Source organism: Lynx canadensis, chromosome A3, assembly GCF_007474595.2.
Source record: "Lynx canadensis isolate LIC74 chromosome A3, mLynCan4.pri.v2, whole genome shotgun sequence".
NCBI classification, from domain to species: domain Eukaryota; kingdom Metazoa; phylum Chordata; class Mammalia; order Carnivora; family Felidae; genus Lynx; species Lynx canadensis.
This window is the reverse complement of record NC_044305.1, coordinates 85740454-85757707: the sequence shown is the minus strand read 5'-3', so window position 1 is coordinate 85757707 and position 17254 is coordinate 85740454. Positions and strand designations below refer to the sequence as shown.

Below are 17254 nucleotides of genomic sequence, written 5' to 3'. Positions count from 1 at the left end.
ATGATTTATTTCTTTATATATCTTGGGCTTTATCTTTCTTTTTCAGAAAGCCTCCTTCTCTTGGCACTGGCACTCCAAATATTTTTCCAAATTTGTATGCGCCATACCTAAAATTCTTTTCTACTAACCCCTATTTTAAGCCTCTGACATCCATCATTTATTTTATATTCAGTTACTTCCTTATTAGGGTTTTTACTTTATTTTGATGATAGTTTAGCACCCAAAATAAGCATTCTGCATTCCCATTGTATAGTTAGTTTCAACTTCAGAATATAGAAATATATTACTTTTCAAATGCTCAGGCAGGGTCTGTCACATTTACTTGTGTGTTTCCCCATTGTGAAAGATCTTTTGTACTAGTTATGGGTAGGGGGGGAAGTAACGTGTTTACCTTTGCCCTTTCCTCATGCCCTTTCCTAGAAGAGGCTTCCAAAAACCAAACATCATTACATGGTAAGTAATGGGCAGCAACTTCACCTATTTCCCTAGTATCAGGCAAAGTGCCCAACACATGCTGAGCTCTCAGTTAACACTGAATAAATGAATGAATGAATGAATGAATGAACAAACAAACGAATGAATGAATGTATACTTATTTGCCAAGAGAGCTGAATTTAAATCAAACAATGGTCAAGAACTTGAGGTAAGTGTAATGCTCTAATTAACTGCTCCCCCAGAGGCCAGCATGTCCTTCCTCACTGCCTTTTTCCTTATTGTATTTCTTTCTAACTTGGTCCGAATGAACCTTTGTCACCTTGTCGGTAATGGTGAACTAGCTTCTTGGGCCAATTATACACATAGTTCAAATCTAAGACTAAAAAGGAAAGGATTTCCTAAATATAAGCATTACTTTTCAATTCCTGAATAAATACATAAATATAAAAGAGTTTCCTGAAACTCTTTATTCAAACCGAAGGCTTCATGTAGAATCTTTCACTTGCTTTAAACAGTACTTTTTTCTTTCACTTGCTTTGAAGAGTACTTTTTGAGAACATAAAGAAAAGGAAGAAGAAACACCGCAGGAGCAATCACAATGTCCTTTGTACCAATTAATGTTCGACTTTGCTTCTCAGAGTGAGAATCTCCATGATTAATATGTTCTAACAAGACTGGCTCTTACATATGTCAATACTTCTTTTCCCTCCTCCTGTTTTTAGGAGAAATGGAGAGAAAATGGTACCAATGTTTTTGTTTAAAAGTGATATATAGTATTTCAAAACTGCCGGATAAATATAATGCTTTCAATAAAGTCATAGTAGACAACTTTTATCCCTCCAAACACAGAGTAATAGGCGAATATTTTGAAAGGGGAAAAATATCTATCATGTGTAAGATACAAGGGTTCACTTTTTAAAAATGAATTATTACTACTATTATTATTATTATTATTTTTACAAATGACACCTATTTTACCCAGGGATTTTACAAAGACACCGATCATGTTGTCTGAGTAGAAAGATTGCAGTCCATTTGAGGAGGAAGAAGCCTTGTTTCCATGTCTGTGTTAGATACAGCCCAGGCCATTGCTTACCTCCCTCTCTGAATAGAAAAAGAGGTCTTCATGGAGTTCCCCATCGGTCAAAGCAATGATGACGCTGGCCGTCCTGTATCCTGCTCAACACAACACAGACCCACTCAGTCCATCCCGCCGCACGCAGGGAAACGCCCTCAGCCCTGGGGTTGATCTCTTATAAGCTCAGTCACCTGAGGTCAATATCGTGAGAACCAGCAACTTTTTTTTCAGGACTAGAAGCAAGTTCAGCATGGAGAAGCATGCATCTTCGTGTGGGGACCACTCTTGGGGGAGTAGGTTTTGTTTGTGGATCTCTCAGTCTTATCTCAAAAAACGGCCAAACCTGCTGAAATGGTCCCTGGACTGATATCTGGGAGTAGCTTCGGTGAATCAAATTTCTATTATTTTCTATTAACAGTCCATGTGACTGAGGTCAAGGCCTGGGAGGAAACTCTACCACCTGGGCTGTTCAGGAGTCTTTCTCACATGCTGTAGTTGACCTTATACATCACCCCTTGAGGAAGTGGGCAAGGAGTTATAGCCATCATGACTTACAAGATGAATGGAAGTTATCATAGCAGTTGGCAAAACCTACTAGAATTCTTTCAGTGATTTTTAGACTTCTAGTAACATTGCTGATGATTGGTTTATACTAACAAGTGTTTGTGTCGATACTGGGTCTGTTCTATTTGTTGTAGTTGAGAGGGAAATAGGAAGTAGATACCTCTACAGGCTTGGGAGAAAAGTCCCCACTGTAATATTGGATCTCTTTCAAAAGATTTGCCTCAGATAAAGAAATACTATCCATGAAGGACACTGCAGTAATAGTAATAACAGCTAAAATTATAACAAGTATTTTTTCTGTATGTTAAATACTCTGTTAAGTACATCGTATGCATTTTTTTTTCATGTAAATCACACTGGTATCTTCATCTTAATATCATATCCAATCACAGTAGTGAAGAGGCTTGGAGCTTGGGAATGGACAAAAAAAATTAAATTTGACATAAGAATCCACGACTTTACTAACCTTTCCAAGTATTTATTAGTTTAATGAATTCAACGTGCAAGCTGTTCATGGGCATTATAGACTGTGACCCATAATTTTTTCATTATTTTTATATAACTTTTTTTGGCATCAACAAGACAGAATTTGACCTGGTGTGCGTCACCTTGCTATACATTTCCTTCTATGTGATGATCTGTGTAGGGTTATGGGCAATGTCATATAAACCTGTTGTAACATGAAATTACTGAGACACTTTATCAGAAGCAAACACAGAAAAAAAAGTTTGATGATTCATATTATTGTCTCACCTTGACTGTTTTCATAATAAATCTGCTCACTGGCCTGAAAAACACACGGAAGAGACATTAGACACACAGCCTCTGTTTGCCATTCCGAGCGCCATAGTGGGCAGCGGGCTCTGGTGCTCGATATATAGGCTGGCTCGGTCTTGATTCTTTATGCGATGCACCCAGGCTTCCCTCAAATACCAATCGACGGCATTCATCTGAAGTTACCCTGACACTTAACCCATATACCTGTGAACATGGATCCATGTCTTACTTGTCACAGACTTGGACCTATCTTCCTTAAGACTGAAGTCATTGACATTCTGTCTCAACCACTGATGCACCATATAGAAAAGTTTACCCCGGGAATGCCGGGGACTTGTGTGTGGCATGATTGGTAAGTGTCAGCCAAGCATTAGCTAACAAGTCCTTTACCAGGATCAGGGAAGAATCAAGGAAACTCACTTCTTTTGGATAGGGTTAACAGTGTACAAGCTTGCGGGAAAAATTTGTTTACCTTCTTGCCATTGGGTGTTGTTCTGGTACATGTGTCTTATCTCATCAGCCAACCTTATGCTAATGTTTCCCTGTCACACTTTATATTTAGAGTGGAAAACGGTTTTAAAATTACCCTTTCAAATCCTTCATGCATGTAAGTGTCTCCTCCCGGCAGGACCTTCTGGAGTTCTTCTAGGCCCTGACGGATCTGTTCCCTGAAATCCAAAGACACCCTGTTAGTCTTCTTAGAGCCTCTTATGCTTTCCTGTGGATAGACAGATGCATTAACCTTTATCTTATCTCTGTGGGTACTGCCATATTATCCTAACGGTCCCCCAAAAGCCTGTCGGAGAAAAAGTCTTTATAGTACGTTATCCATTCAGGGTCAGCCGTAGTGCGGGGTAAGTGAAATCTCAAGGATTGAGAGAAAGGAGCCTTTTGCAGGAATATCCACCTGCTCAGAAGAGTTTTCTGTCCTTAACAGGACAAAGTTTTCATTCTACATTGGAGATGAATCCTAAAATGCAACTGCTCCTGAGGGGACACACGACAACTCAGGCAACTTTATATCAAGATGCAAATGGCTCATGTGAGTTGGAAAGAGGGGAACACCAAGAGCTCAGGGCAAGGCTGCCACAGGGACCGCGGGTGGGAGTGGCAGGCGTCCGGAGCAAACTCTGCCACCCGCACGGATGTGCCAAAGGAAAACATGTAGTCAGCTTTGAAAATAAAAGTCCAGGCAATCTACGCTTTCCAGGACAGCCAAGAGTGTTTTCTGTGGGCTGGTCCCTGTGTTTTCTTACTCTGGTTGCTCAAGGTGGTGGGGGAGGGTAGAAAGGGGAAGTGGTTATGGCACTGGGAAAACGTCCAACTGGTAGTGGGAAATGTGGATGGTCTGGGGACCAAAATGAATCTTTGTGGACCATTCTCTCTGGGATTTAAGATTCTATATCCATGTTCCTGTCTGTTAAATAGTTCCATACCATGCTCAAAGGGCGAGAAAGTGTAATTTATTCCTTCCTTCCTTCCTTCCTTCCTTCCTTCCTTCCTTCCTTCTTCCCTCCCTCCCTCCTTCCTTTTTTTTTTTTTTTTTTTTTGTGGAGAGAGAGAGCATGAGCAGGGGAGAGGGGCAGAGGGAGAGAGAAAACCCAAGTGGGGCAGGCTCCAAGTTGTCAACAGGGAGCCCAATGTGGGGCTCCATCTCACCACCATGAGATCATGACCTGAGCTCAAATCAAGAGTCGGATGCTTAACTGGCTGAGCCACCCAGGTGCTCCTGTCTACTTTTCTTATCAGTGCCCAGATATCAGACCACATGCCCAGTTGCCCAAGTCAGAAACCAGAAGCCTTCCTGGATCGTCCACCTTCACTCTCCTCTCTCCTTCCTCTCCCCTACATAATCTGCCATCAAGTCCATCAGTGCTACTCTAGACTACTTCTCTACTTCTCTATCTCTTCTGCCAATGCCATGGTCTGAGCCATCAGCATCTCTTTCCTAGACCATTAAGACACTTGCTATCTTTTGACTGCCCTCTTGCCCTTCTTCCATTCATTCTCCACATAGCTGTCATAATATTCTTAAAATACAGATCAAAACATGCCATTCACTCTCCTCCTCAAAATCCTTCAATAGCACTTGATTACACTTGGTATAAAATCTGAAATCCTTGCCATGGCTTCCAGGGTCTATATGGGATGACTTCTCTGCATCCCTGTTCAGCCTTATCTGTATGACTTTGCCCCCAGTCTCCTCACTTGAGCCCCTGCCCCCCACCCAAGTCTTCCCAAGCAACTTTCTTCAACAGGCCCTTGACGCCTGCAATCACTGCTGCCTGTGGACCGAAGATACCATTTGTCTAGCTCTTCACTGGGCTAATTGTTACCCAGACTTCAGTCCCAACCTAAATGCCAGTTGCTCAAAGTAGCTTTCTTTATTTGACTTCCCCTATTCAGATTTACTCCCTCAATTAGGCTTTCTCATGGCACCCGACAATTTTCGTTTATAGCACTTAGGGCATTTTATAACCAATAACATTTGATTATGTCATAATTTGTTTAGCTACCACCCTCCCCTTACCAGTTCTAGACTCGAATTCAACGCTGTTATTTGGTGATAGGAAAGGGCATATATCTGCACATTAGAAGGGGAGATAAAGATGAAAGCCGTGCCCCTCACTGCTGCCACCATTGGGTGGGAAGAGGGTGGCATTATCAGTCACCCGGCAGGAGGCAGTATTGCCCTGCCAGTCAGCAGTTTCGTGAGGGTAATGACAATGGCAGTGTGGCAAGAGGGTGAGACTGGGATATGAAGGTGAGGTTGGGATAGGAAAATGGGGGTTTGTTCCTGAGCACACAGAGGTGGCACATGGAGCCCTTCAGAATAGTTGGGAGCACTAAGGAGGAGGGGCTAATATGATAATTAGGTGAGAAAGATTGGGAATTAAAAGTAAATGTGAAAAAGAAAAGCAAATGTGGTCTTATCTTTGTGAAGTTTGGGACATTTTGGCAACACTAAAATTGGAATATTACGTTAAGGCTGAAGCTTAAAAAAAGAGGGTTAAAAAAGGCATCCTGGGGGTGTGGAAAAGGTTCCTTGGCTTCATTGTATTTTTTCTTTGCCAAATAAAGTCTGGGAACCGGGGTGTTTTCTCTAAGCCTATTTCCTTTACTTTACAAGTATTTTCTTGAGCTTTCCATTTTTTTGGTACCAGAACAAGCGAAAGCTGTTTTGGAAAATGTCCTTCTCCTTGACACTTGGTGCCTGGCAAGATAGGAGCTCACGAGGCCCAGGCAGTGATCACAATCTCTCCATAAAATACCCTTCCTCGTTAGAAGATCAAATGACTTATGGCCCCCACCTCCCTACTCCCTTCGTCTTCTCTAAGCACCTACAACATCTAAGCAAACAAAACAGACGGTTTCATGGGAATGGTGGGTTGGTTTTAATTGTGGGACAATAGAACTATTAATAAGGGCCTATTTTTTTAAATGCTCTCTTAGAAACGGAAGCAAACTGGGAGAAAGATCTTTGAAAGGGGTTGATAAGAACCTCTCTGAGGATTTGGTTATTACCAAATGAAATGTTATCTTCCTGGGAAATGAGAGAGGCAGGGAATCCTACAGAGAGGCTGCTATTAAAGAGTCTCCTGTTTTCCTTAGCGGTTTCATGTCTGCCAGTGTTCCTACATATAAGTGAAGGGTTTTCAGGCCACATGTCTTGCGTTTCTTGTACAATCCCTGCAACACTTAATGATGGGCACAGAGTAGATGATCTGTTGTCGAATGAATGGTTCCAGCTTAGATGCATCCATGCATCCATTCTTTCATTTCCCCAACTATTTGCTGAGCATGCACCATGCACCCGTCACCACACTGGTTGGTAGGGGTAGGAGGTGGGAGGAACAGTCACAGTATCTGCTGTACTTTCTGTTGCCTTGGGAACAGTGAATTTTCCCATACTTAATGAAGATTACTTTCCGAGATTCTGGTTGTGATGTGACATTTAGATATTATTTTCCGACGAAAACATTAAAGGATCGACACACTTAAGCACGTCAAGAAGCATTTCATTCAACAAGCTTTTCTCCTAAGTGTCCTAGTGATGTTCCTACTGCAAAATCCTCCTTGGGCTTATGCAATGTCTACCACATTTTCAGTCTATAAAACAATCTCCACTGCCACCCCAAAATAACCCAACATCAGTTCTGCATTGTCGACTTCTTGCCTCTTAGTAAAACAGCTTCTGTGGAATTGGACTTTTCTCAACTGTCCGGCAGTTATTGGCTTCAGAGCCTCAACTTATATTGTAAGCACACATCACTATTTATTACCACTAATGCTGCCTTTACAACATTTCCAGATGGACTTGTGCCTCCAGTTGCTGAGTGAGCAGAACAGAGTGAACAGAACAAGAGATCATAGATTAATTAAAGACATTTTCTTGCTACTTTTGGAGTCATAATGTTTTACAGTCAACTCTAATCATTTGTTTATAATGTATATAAATCATAGCCTCTTTGGGACTTTTACCTAAGGAGAGGCCAACATGATTAATAATTTCATGATGCATGCTGAACCAAAGATCCTTTTCTGTCTCTGTATATATATTTTTAGTGAGCTATAATTTATATACAGTAATCCATACAGATATTTATTCATTTCCTTTATAATTGCTGGATTTCTTTCTGTAAAGTTGTCATAATATTCCTTCAATACCTTTTAACATCTGTAGGATCTGTAGTAACATCTTCTCTGTAGCATGCTCTATGGATTACAATTTCCATCCTTACTTTATATAACAGGCTACCGTAAGTTAATATTATGCCACTTCTCATATAATTAAAGAACCCTCTAATATTCTTCCATATATCACCTCTCACCCCTTATGCTACTATTGTCATATATTCTACTTTTGTATATGAAATAAGCTCAAAAATACAGTCATTATATCTATCTTAAACAATCATCATTTTATGAAACTAAGAAAATGTTTATCATTTCTGTTATTACTCCTTCCTTTTTTTGTAGATCTAGTTTACCTCTGGTATCATTTTCCTTTAGCCTGAAGAATTCCTTTAGCAGTCTTTTTTTTTTTTTTTTTTTTTTTTTGGTGCAGGTTTGCTGGTGATGACTTTTTCAGGCTTTTTTTCCTTTTAATGTCTTAATTTTTTCTGTAATTTTAAGGTTATTCACTAGACATAGAATTCTAAGTTGTCTTTATTTCATTTCATCTTTTTAAAGACATCAATTTGTTGTCTTCTGGGTTGCATGTCTTTTTTTTTTTTTTCTGATGAAAAGTAAGTGTTGCTTCTCTCTTTGTAATATATCTTTTCCCTTCTCCCTATGTTGTAAGATTATCTCTTTATTCTGGTTTTCAGAAATTCAACTATTTTGACTTAGGTGATGGTATTTATTTATTTATTTGTTCTTATTTTTTGTATTTGTCCTGCTTGGGGTTCTTTGAGATTTTTGAATCTTTGTGCAGAATACCATGTTCAGTACTCCAATTACACATATATTAGACCACTTGATATTATCCCACAAATCATAGGAGCTGGTTCATCTCCACACTCTGCCTCCTGATCATTTTTCTGTCTCTTTCAGTTAAAAAAATTTTTTTAAGTGTATTTATTTTGAGAGAGAGAGAGAGAGAGAGAGAGCACGAGGGTGGGGGGGGGAGAGGGGCAGAGAGAAAGAGAGACAGAATCCCAAATAGGCTTCACAACATCAGCACAGAGCCTGATGTGGGGCTTGAACTCACTGTGAGATCATGACCTGAGCTGAGATCAAGAGTCAGACACTTAACTGACTGCCATCAAGATGTTCCGTGTCTCTTTCAGTTTCGATAATTTCTATTAACCTGTTTTTAAGTTTATCAATCACTTTTCTGCAGATGTATTTTTCAATTCCATAGTTTTCACTTGGTTCTTCAGAATTTTCTTTTTTTTTTCTTTCTGATATCCTGTGTCTCCATTATATTCACCTTTCCCTGTAAATTCTTTAACATGTTTATAATAGTTGCTTTAAATCCCTGTCTGATAATTCCAACCATTGAATGATCTGTGGTTTGCTTCCATTACTGTGTTTTTTCTTGATTATGGGTCACATTTTCCTGCTCTTTTCCCATGCCTCATAATCTTTTAATTTGTGTTTCAAACATTGTGAGTAAAAAAAAAACCAAAACAAAACAGTGGAAACTTAGGTACAACATTGATTTGTTTTGTTCACTCACTGCAGACTCTTTTATCTTTGTGAGCTAGGGTGGTGGGGGCTGGGAGAGCTGATTATTTAGATTCCTCCTTGAGTTAAGTTGAGCTTGGGTTGGGTCACAGCTTTAATTAGAGTATGTTCCCTGTTATTAGCCTAATTCTCAGACTTCTGCCCTGCCCTGCCTTTGTGGTCTTTTCAGTATTTGAGTTGGGAGTGAGCTGGGTGCAGCTTCAGTTATTTTTTTGCTTGGCTTTTGGATTCAACCCTGATAGAACTCCAGAATTCAAGCACTGCAAGGATCCATAGGATCATGCAATTTCTCTTTCCTTTTCAGCAAAAAAAGTAAAAAAGCAGTTCCACTGCTACTTTCTTGGAAAAAATGCAGAGGTGCAGGTGAGCTGGAGAATTATCAGACAGATTTTTTTTTTTCATTTGGGGCTCCTTCAGATAATCCATCCCTCTGGCACACATTGTTGATTAACAATGTCAGTTCAGCTGACTTTTCCTCATCTCTGAGAAGTCTCTGTCCATGGCTAAACTACTTTTCCAATTGCCCATACCCAGACCACATCCATTACCAAGTATGGAAGCTTCTGTAGATTTCTGCTCAGCTATAAAGGGCTTGTTCATCAGTGCTTCCTGTGTGTCTGCTAGCCCCATAGAAACATATGAATTTTATTTCATCGGGACTTTTCTGGTTGACCATGGAAATGAAGGTTCTCCACATTCCTCTACATCCTAACCAGAAGCAGAAATACTGTGAAGACTTTTCCTAAATATTTGTGACTACACATTTGTTTCAAGTCAGGAAGAAAAAAAACTAGAGGCTGACTACCAGCATATAAATATACTCTAGTATCTCTCATCTTAAAAAAAAATCATCTGTGACCCCACATCTCCTTCTAGCTATTGACCAATTTGTTTGCATTTCTCTTCACAGCACTTCCTGAAGTAGTACTTGCTTCCCCACTTCCCTGTCTTTCTTGGTGCAGACTTTCTTCAAATGTAGAGTGATCCAGAGATTACTGTTCTGTCTGTTCACAGCACATGAGCAAGACAGAAAAACTTGCTGAAAGCTTTGCGTGCATGGTGGGGCATGCCAACTGGTGGATGGCCAGCTTTTCTCAACAGGCTTCTTGGTTGGGGACCCTCAAACATCAGTGTATATAAATTCCTCCACCCCCCAACCCCCCACCCCGAGATATTTATTTCTACATAAAAGTAGTTTTCAAACTCTTTCCTTACTTATTAGTCTGGAATTGACAAGGGGGAGGGCTGGAAGCAATCACATTTGTTATGCAGATGTCTTCATAACTTTCCCTGGCCTGGTGTCTGATGGTGAAACCATCCTTGTCTAATTTTGCCAGAGAATAAACCTCTCTTCTTTGGTGCAGCTAGAGAAGAGGTAATTTTCACAGGTAGTGGAGGTGGTTGTTTTTAAGGTTGAACAGCTCCTTATATAAACTCTGAAACAATAGTCCAGTTTTCACCTTGTTAGCCCTTCCTTGCTTTCTGCAGTATCTGACAGTTCCAGGTTTTGATCTTTCTAGGGTTCTGCTAGGCTTCAGACTTGTTTCTCTTCAGCATCTCATTCTGCAGGATTATATTTGACTTTTCTCCACACTGCTTGCTTCTTTTGTCACTCCTCTGTCCTCTTTCTGCCCTCATATGTATAGTGTTCTTATGGCTTACTATTTCTTAGAGTCCTCAAAGATGGGCTTTGTGGTTTTGTTTCACATTCTCCTGGTTTTGGGGTGCTTTTCATGACAGAAAGGGTAAAAATGTCTTTATCCCCATTCGAAAATGGAAGATCTTCCCTTCTAACCCATTCTTCTCTGACTTTTATCTCCACGTCTCTGCTGGTCCCCAAACATCTCCACGTTGCCAACCCAATAGTCACCTCCCTGGCTTCTTCTTACTCAACCTCTTATAACATCAGACACAGTTTTCCTCTCCTTCAAGCTAAAATGCTTTCTTTTCTTGATTTCCATTATGGTGTGCACTCTTTATCTCCCTCATCAGTTGTTCTTTCTCATATTTCACTTGTAGGGTTTCCTTCTCCTCTAGAACTCTGAAGATTGAGTGACCCAGAACTCCCCTCAGACTTCCCCCATTCCCAACACCTACACTGTTTTACAAGGTAGTTAATTTCATTCTTCCCAAGACTTTGGTGCTAATCAAGGGAGCATGCCCTGCGGAAGTAGACTTGAGATTCAATCTTACTTCTGCCGCTTCCTAGGGATGTCAACTTTAGATTTCTCAAATGTAAAAATGAAGGTGTGGAACTGTAAGATATAGTGGCTCCCTTCCAGCTCAGAATACTGTATCTGATTTTATGCAGGGACTAAAGAGCCTGGGCATCTGCTGGGAACCGGAAAGGCTATACTCGGCAGATAGGAGTAGTCCACAGGGTGGCACAGGGTCAAGTGCAAACCTGTAACTGAAGTTCACTAAGAGGAGCCCATCAGGGAATTTCCAAAGGTTTAAGCCTAAGCCGGCATAAAGAATAGGAGTGATGGTTTAATCACAGGGCAACATGATGAATTTGTCCAAACAAACTCCTCCTTACACAACTCTGTTTTGGTTGGTTATTCATTCATGCAGTGGTTTTCACCATGCAGATCCCTATGGTACCACTTCACTTTCAAAATGAATCTCTGTAACTTTCCCATCACTAAATCCCTTTTCCCCTATTGAGCCAAATTCTGCAGGTGGGAGTGGTGGAAAGTGGGTTCTGTATTCAGGGTTTCACAAATACATAGCTTTCTCCTGTGAGAACCTTCTGTTCCATGTTCCTCTTAGTTCAATAAGGACTAGGTCTCTTTGGGTGCTGGTAGTAACTAAAATGGTCAGGTTGAGGTACTTGAGCCCAGGACCACTGACCACAACAAGTGTTTGCAGAGGCATAAGATGGAATGGCACTCTGCCAAGTCCTGTGCAACAGAGACTGTGGAGCCCAGATTCGCCTTCTTGGATGGAAGCTGAAAGTGCCCCAGGGGAGATGATAGGCAAGCATCTTGTTTTGGTCAGACCACATTTCTTTAAGTATAGGCTGGTGGAAGTTACAGTTTCTTCCAAAGATAAGACTTCCCTGTCACACTTTGGAGCAATGTTGGGCTGGTGGCAGGAGGAGGTAGAAGTTGTGTTCACACCAGATAATCCAACCCACAAGTCATAGGTGGGCACAATCTGTTTGAAAAGAATAGTTGGAGGGTAAAACAAATGTCGACAGGCAATGAGAACTCTTATAAATCACTAATGGGAATGAAAATTGGTGCAGCCCCTTTGGAGAACAATGAAATCATGCCTAGTGAAGCTATACATTCACATACCACAAGACCTAGCAATTCAATCCCTAGTTGTATATCAGAGAGAAATTCTTGCTTTTGACCCCCAAGGAGACAGGTATAAGAATGTTGATTGCAAGTTTGTTTATGACAACAAAGAGTTAGAAATAAACTAACTGTCCATGAAGAAGAGAACAGATAAGTACCTGATGGTACCTCATAGCCATACAGTATGATGCAAGAGAAAAGTATATATTAGTTAAGATGAACCAAGCACAGCTATGTGTATCTTCACAGAAAAAGTCTTAAAAACATGATGTTAAGTGTAAAAGCATGTTCAAGAAAAATGCATACAATATGACCATTTATTATAGAGTTTCATCTGAAAAATATAACGTATTGCTCACAGGTATACAAAAATATTCAGCATCCGTTAGAATGATAAGCCCCAAATTCAGGATGGTGATTACCTCTAGTGAGGAAAAAGAAAGGGGAATGTACACAGAGGTGTCAACCCCTGTAATATTTTGTTTCATAAGATTGGTGGTGGATAATGGGTCTACTATGCTTTTTTGGTATACTTTTGTTACATTTGAAATATTTAATAATTTAAAAAAATTGTGGAGGGTGAGTAGCAGCGGCTGAGCCCGCAGTTCATGAGGAGGCAGTCAGAGTTGCTCAAGGGCAGCAGGACATCTTAGGCTTAGCCCTAGAGGCCAAGGGCTATGAGGTGATGGGCAGGCGGTGCTGTGGCACTAGCCTATGTCGGCCGATAGCGGTTTGCCGTTGCCAGGCCACCAAGAACCAGTTGGTTTTGGCTGTCTTGCTTCATTCAGATCTGAGCACCCTACCGTTCTCTGGTTCCACTGCCCACTTGGGTCGTCTGTCCTGCTGGCTTCATCCTGACAAGAATGTTTCTGCAAGCTGCTCTGTCAGATTTTATTATTTCTGTGTGCCTGCCACACGCGGGACAGCAGGTGAGGAAGGGAGGTGATATTTCCTGAGCATCTGGGCTGTGCCAGGGTCTCTGCCAGGCACTTTCCATACAGTAATTTACAAAAGCCTCACAGCAACACCACAAGGTGGGCGTCATTATCTTCATTGTACGTTTGAGAAAAGAGATTCAGGGAAGTGCAGTAACATGCTGTGCTGGGGGAGCCCAGACTGGAACCCAAACTGATCTGGGTACAAAGTCTGTATTGTCTCTACTGCATCTGGGGTGTCCATACTTGGACTAGGACAGCTTACTGTACACAAAGACACAGGATACACACACACACACACACACACACACACACACTATGTATATGTATTTTTTTCAGAGTATAAGTTGTACTCTATAATTTGGGAAAGACCTCAACATGATTTTTATATAAAATCTAAACATTGGTATATTATTAAATAGGATACAAATGTACATGCATTTTAAAGATGAAAGGGTATTGAAGAAAAAGTTTGCTTTTGATAAGCCAATTCAAACTATATGCTAGGGCCCCAGGGGTATACTTTACTTTCTTCTCCTAATAGGGGTACCCCCAGAGGAAGAGTGTGAGAAGTACAGGACCTCACTACTCTCACAAATCAGTCTGCTCCCAGAACAGCTGAATTGCTTCAAGGTGGGTTCTTTTTACCGTCACTGAGATTCAGTATAAGGAGGCCTTAGACAAACTTCCTCTAGAGATATTGCCTGTGAGTTCCTGTCTGGAAGAAGTCTCGCTAGAACCATTATACAAAGGAAAAAAAAAACTTTTCTCTAGCCTCATGCTGAAGCAGTATTTTCTACCTATATCCCACTATATTGGGATAGACTGGCCAAATGTTAGAAACTTCGGAGAAGGATGTGAGCCACGGAGAACTGGGAGCTTGCTCTCTGGATTGCTGTTGGGTTTACTATGATGATTTGAGTAGGGTGTGTCCAGGAGGATTTGGGGTGATTCCTTAGCTGTTTGTCAAAACCCCAACCACAACAGTAACAATACTTATTGTGTGCCTGGCACTGTTAATCCTTCTAACAGTTCTATGCAGTAGAGACTATCATTCTATTCATTTTACAGACGAAGAAACAGGCACAGAGAGGTAAGGAACTTTCCCATGGACCCAGCTCCTGGGATATTCTCTCTCAGTCAACAGGACAAGAGAATAAACACATGCTTCCCTCTATTTCTCTTAATTTTGCCATCCAAACTTCTTGTACCTAAATAAAGAGTACCTAAAAATGGAACAAATCCAGGTTCTTTCAAGTGCAAAGTATCTGGAGATTCTTTTTCTCTCTTGTTATTTTTAAATTTAGAAAAGGCTTTTAGAACTATGTCTCTTGGTAATGACAGCCTGTAATCATTCTGCTCCAGGAATTAAGCGATGTGTTCAGAATATGTCATTTTCCCCTGTGACACTAATGGCAAAACCACACTCTCAACCAAACCAAAGGATGACTGAGAGGGATGGAGAAGTGTGGTCTCTTGGTTTCCACTCAGCAGTTTGAGCCAAGAGTTCTTGGCTTTCACTCCAACTCCTTAAGCAATAGGCAAAATGCTTAACCTCTTAACCCCATCTGTGAAATGCTGATACTACCTCTTTACCTCTTTGTGAGGAGTATTTCCAAGCTCAAGTTGTTACAAAATCCTGAAGATAAAATGTGTAGAGGGCATGTGTTTTCAGAGACGTGTTTTCTGGAAGGAGTCTGAGGGTTTGGGTGGTGAATTGTCTATGCTAGGAATTGTTTTTAACTTAAAACTGTACGTAATTGTAAAATTGTGGGAAACTCTATAGTATAGTGATTAAGAATGTGGACGTTGGGGACAGCATGCCTGGATTCAAATCCAAGTTCCTACACTTTTACAGCAGAGTGGTCTTGTGCATTCATTGACTTACTATCTCCATCTACATAATACATGTAATAAATGATTCTCATAACAACCTAACAGGGTAGGTATTATCAATTTTCTCTTACTATAGTTGAGAAAAGTATTCTAGGTTATTGGTACATTATAATTCATTAATAAAAGATTGTATATAGACACAAAAGTAAGTTTACTTATGCATTTGCACATATACATAGTGGCTGGTTCTGTTTAACTATTTCACAAACAAGAAACCAAAGATAGCAGCACAGTAAATTGGGTGGATTATATAATAATGTAATAGAAAAAATCACTAGATTAAAAATTTTTAATTTTGTTGGTTAAAAAAAAAATCCTACCACTACTGACGACTTGTATGAATTTGGGCAAATAATTCAATCTCTCTGAGAATAATTTTCCTGAGCAGTGAAATGAGGCCAGTGAGAGAGTTGGATAAGATGTAATAACTCTTTGACTCATGGTTGTTTGCTTATGCTTTGTTTTTTAATCTTGCAAAGTTTAGAAGGAAGGTGAGATTTCCAGGTAAAAACTGTGGCTCTGGGTCTACACATTTAACTTCCCCCCTTTTTCCCTCCAAAAGGCTATAGAAACAGCTAAACTAGTTTAATACAGGGAAATGTTTTTTCCATGGGGGAAAATAGGTAAGAGTGCCACACACATGCCAGGTACCTGGGATAATTCCTGCAAGAAGGAGAGTTGCTGAGATCAAGTTGAGGAAGGGCCTAGCAGCCTGGAATTCTAGGACATGAAAAGCCCGCAGTTGGTGATGGGTTCATTTCTTACCACAGTGATCCAAAACCTACACCTGACATTCTTCTTTTGGCTCCAGCTTCCCCCTTACCTTGGACACACTACTGGGTCTCTACTCTTTCCAAGCAAAAATTATACCACATCTAAGTTAGCCCATTGTCTTTCGCCTGGGATCTTCACATTTTCAACAAAGATTTTTTCATGACCCCTGACAGAACTCACCCCAAATGCCAGTGCTGAAAAACCTAGTTGCTCCTCTTTTGAGTCACTATGCTAAGGAAAGTCTCAGGAGTTGGGAAGAAGAGGACCAATTTGAGGAATTTAAGAAAATTTCCCCTTTGAAAGAAATTCATTTGAAAAACAGGGGGGCACATAAAGCAATTCTAATTCATATTCTTGATGAAGATATTCCATCTCCAACACAATAGCAGGGTGCCACACACATACACAAAAGGAAAAATTTAGGATCAGAAAAATATTCATAGGGTTGAAAGAGATTATCTGTCAGGTAAAAAATGCAATGGCACTGAAAACAGTAAATGAAAGATGAAAGAAATTAAAGCAAGCATAAATAAATAAGTAGACAGCCTGTGTTCATGGTTCAGAAGACTTAAAATTGTTTAGGTGATAATACTACCCGAAGTGATATACAGATTCAATTCAATCCCTATCAAAATTCTAATGACATCTTTCTTCAGAAATAGAAAAACTTATCCTAATATTTATATGGAATCTCAAGGGACCCCAAATAGCCAAAAAATTGTCTAAGAAGGACAAAAGTTGGAAGACTCACACTTTCTGATTTCAAACTTACTACAAAGCCACAGTAATCAAAATAGTGTGGTACTGGAATAAGAACAGATGTATAGAAGGCCCAAAAAGAAAACTTTGCATATATAGTCGAGTAGCTTTCAAGAAGGGTGCTAACCAGTCAATAGGGATAAGACAATCTTTTCAACAGATGGTCTGGGAAAACTGGATGTCCATTTGCAATAAAATGAAGTTGGACACTATTTAAAGCATATACAAAAATTAATTCCAAGTGGATCAGGGACCTAAATGTAAGAGTTGAAACTAGAAAACCCTTAGAAAAACCATTGGGAAAAAGCTTCATGATGTTGGATTTGGCAGTTTCTTGGGAGATGACACCAAAAGCATGGGCAACAAGTAACGAACTGGCGAAACTAGACTCATCAAAATTAAAACTTTTGTGTGTCAAAGGGCACCATTAACAGAGTGAAAAAGTAACCCACAGAATGGGAGAAAAATATTTGCATATCATATATCTACTAAGGGATTAATATCCAGAATATATAAAGAACTCTTAGAAGTTAACAACA

The 17254-nt window shown here is 40.1% G+C and overlaps 1 protein-coding gene across 1 annotated transcript in view; it reads right to left on the bottom strand.

Moving 5' to 3' along the window:
• The window catches only part of ANTXR1 (ANTXR cell adhesion molecule 1), a 220721-nt gene that overhangs the window by 163812 nt on the left and 39655 nt on the right, over window positions 1-17254 (bottom strand). The window contains exons 4-6 of the mRNA XM_030310743.2: window positions 3441-3522; window positions 2831-2864; window positions 1532-1611 (exon numbers count right to left, since the gene is read on the bottom strand). Of these exons, the coding sequence (XP_030166603.1) occupies window positions 1532-1611; window positions 2831-2864; window positions 3441-3522 (196 nt within the window). The remainder of the gene's footprint in view (window positions 1-1531; window positions 1612-2830; window positions 2865-3440; window positions 3523-17254) is intronic.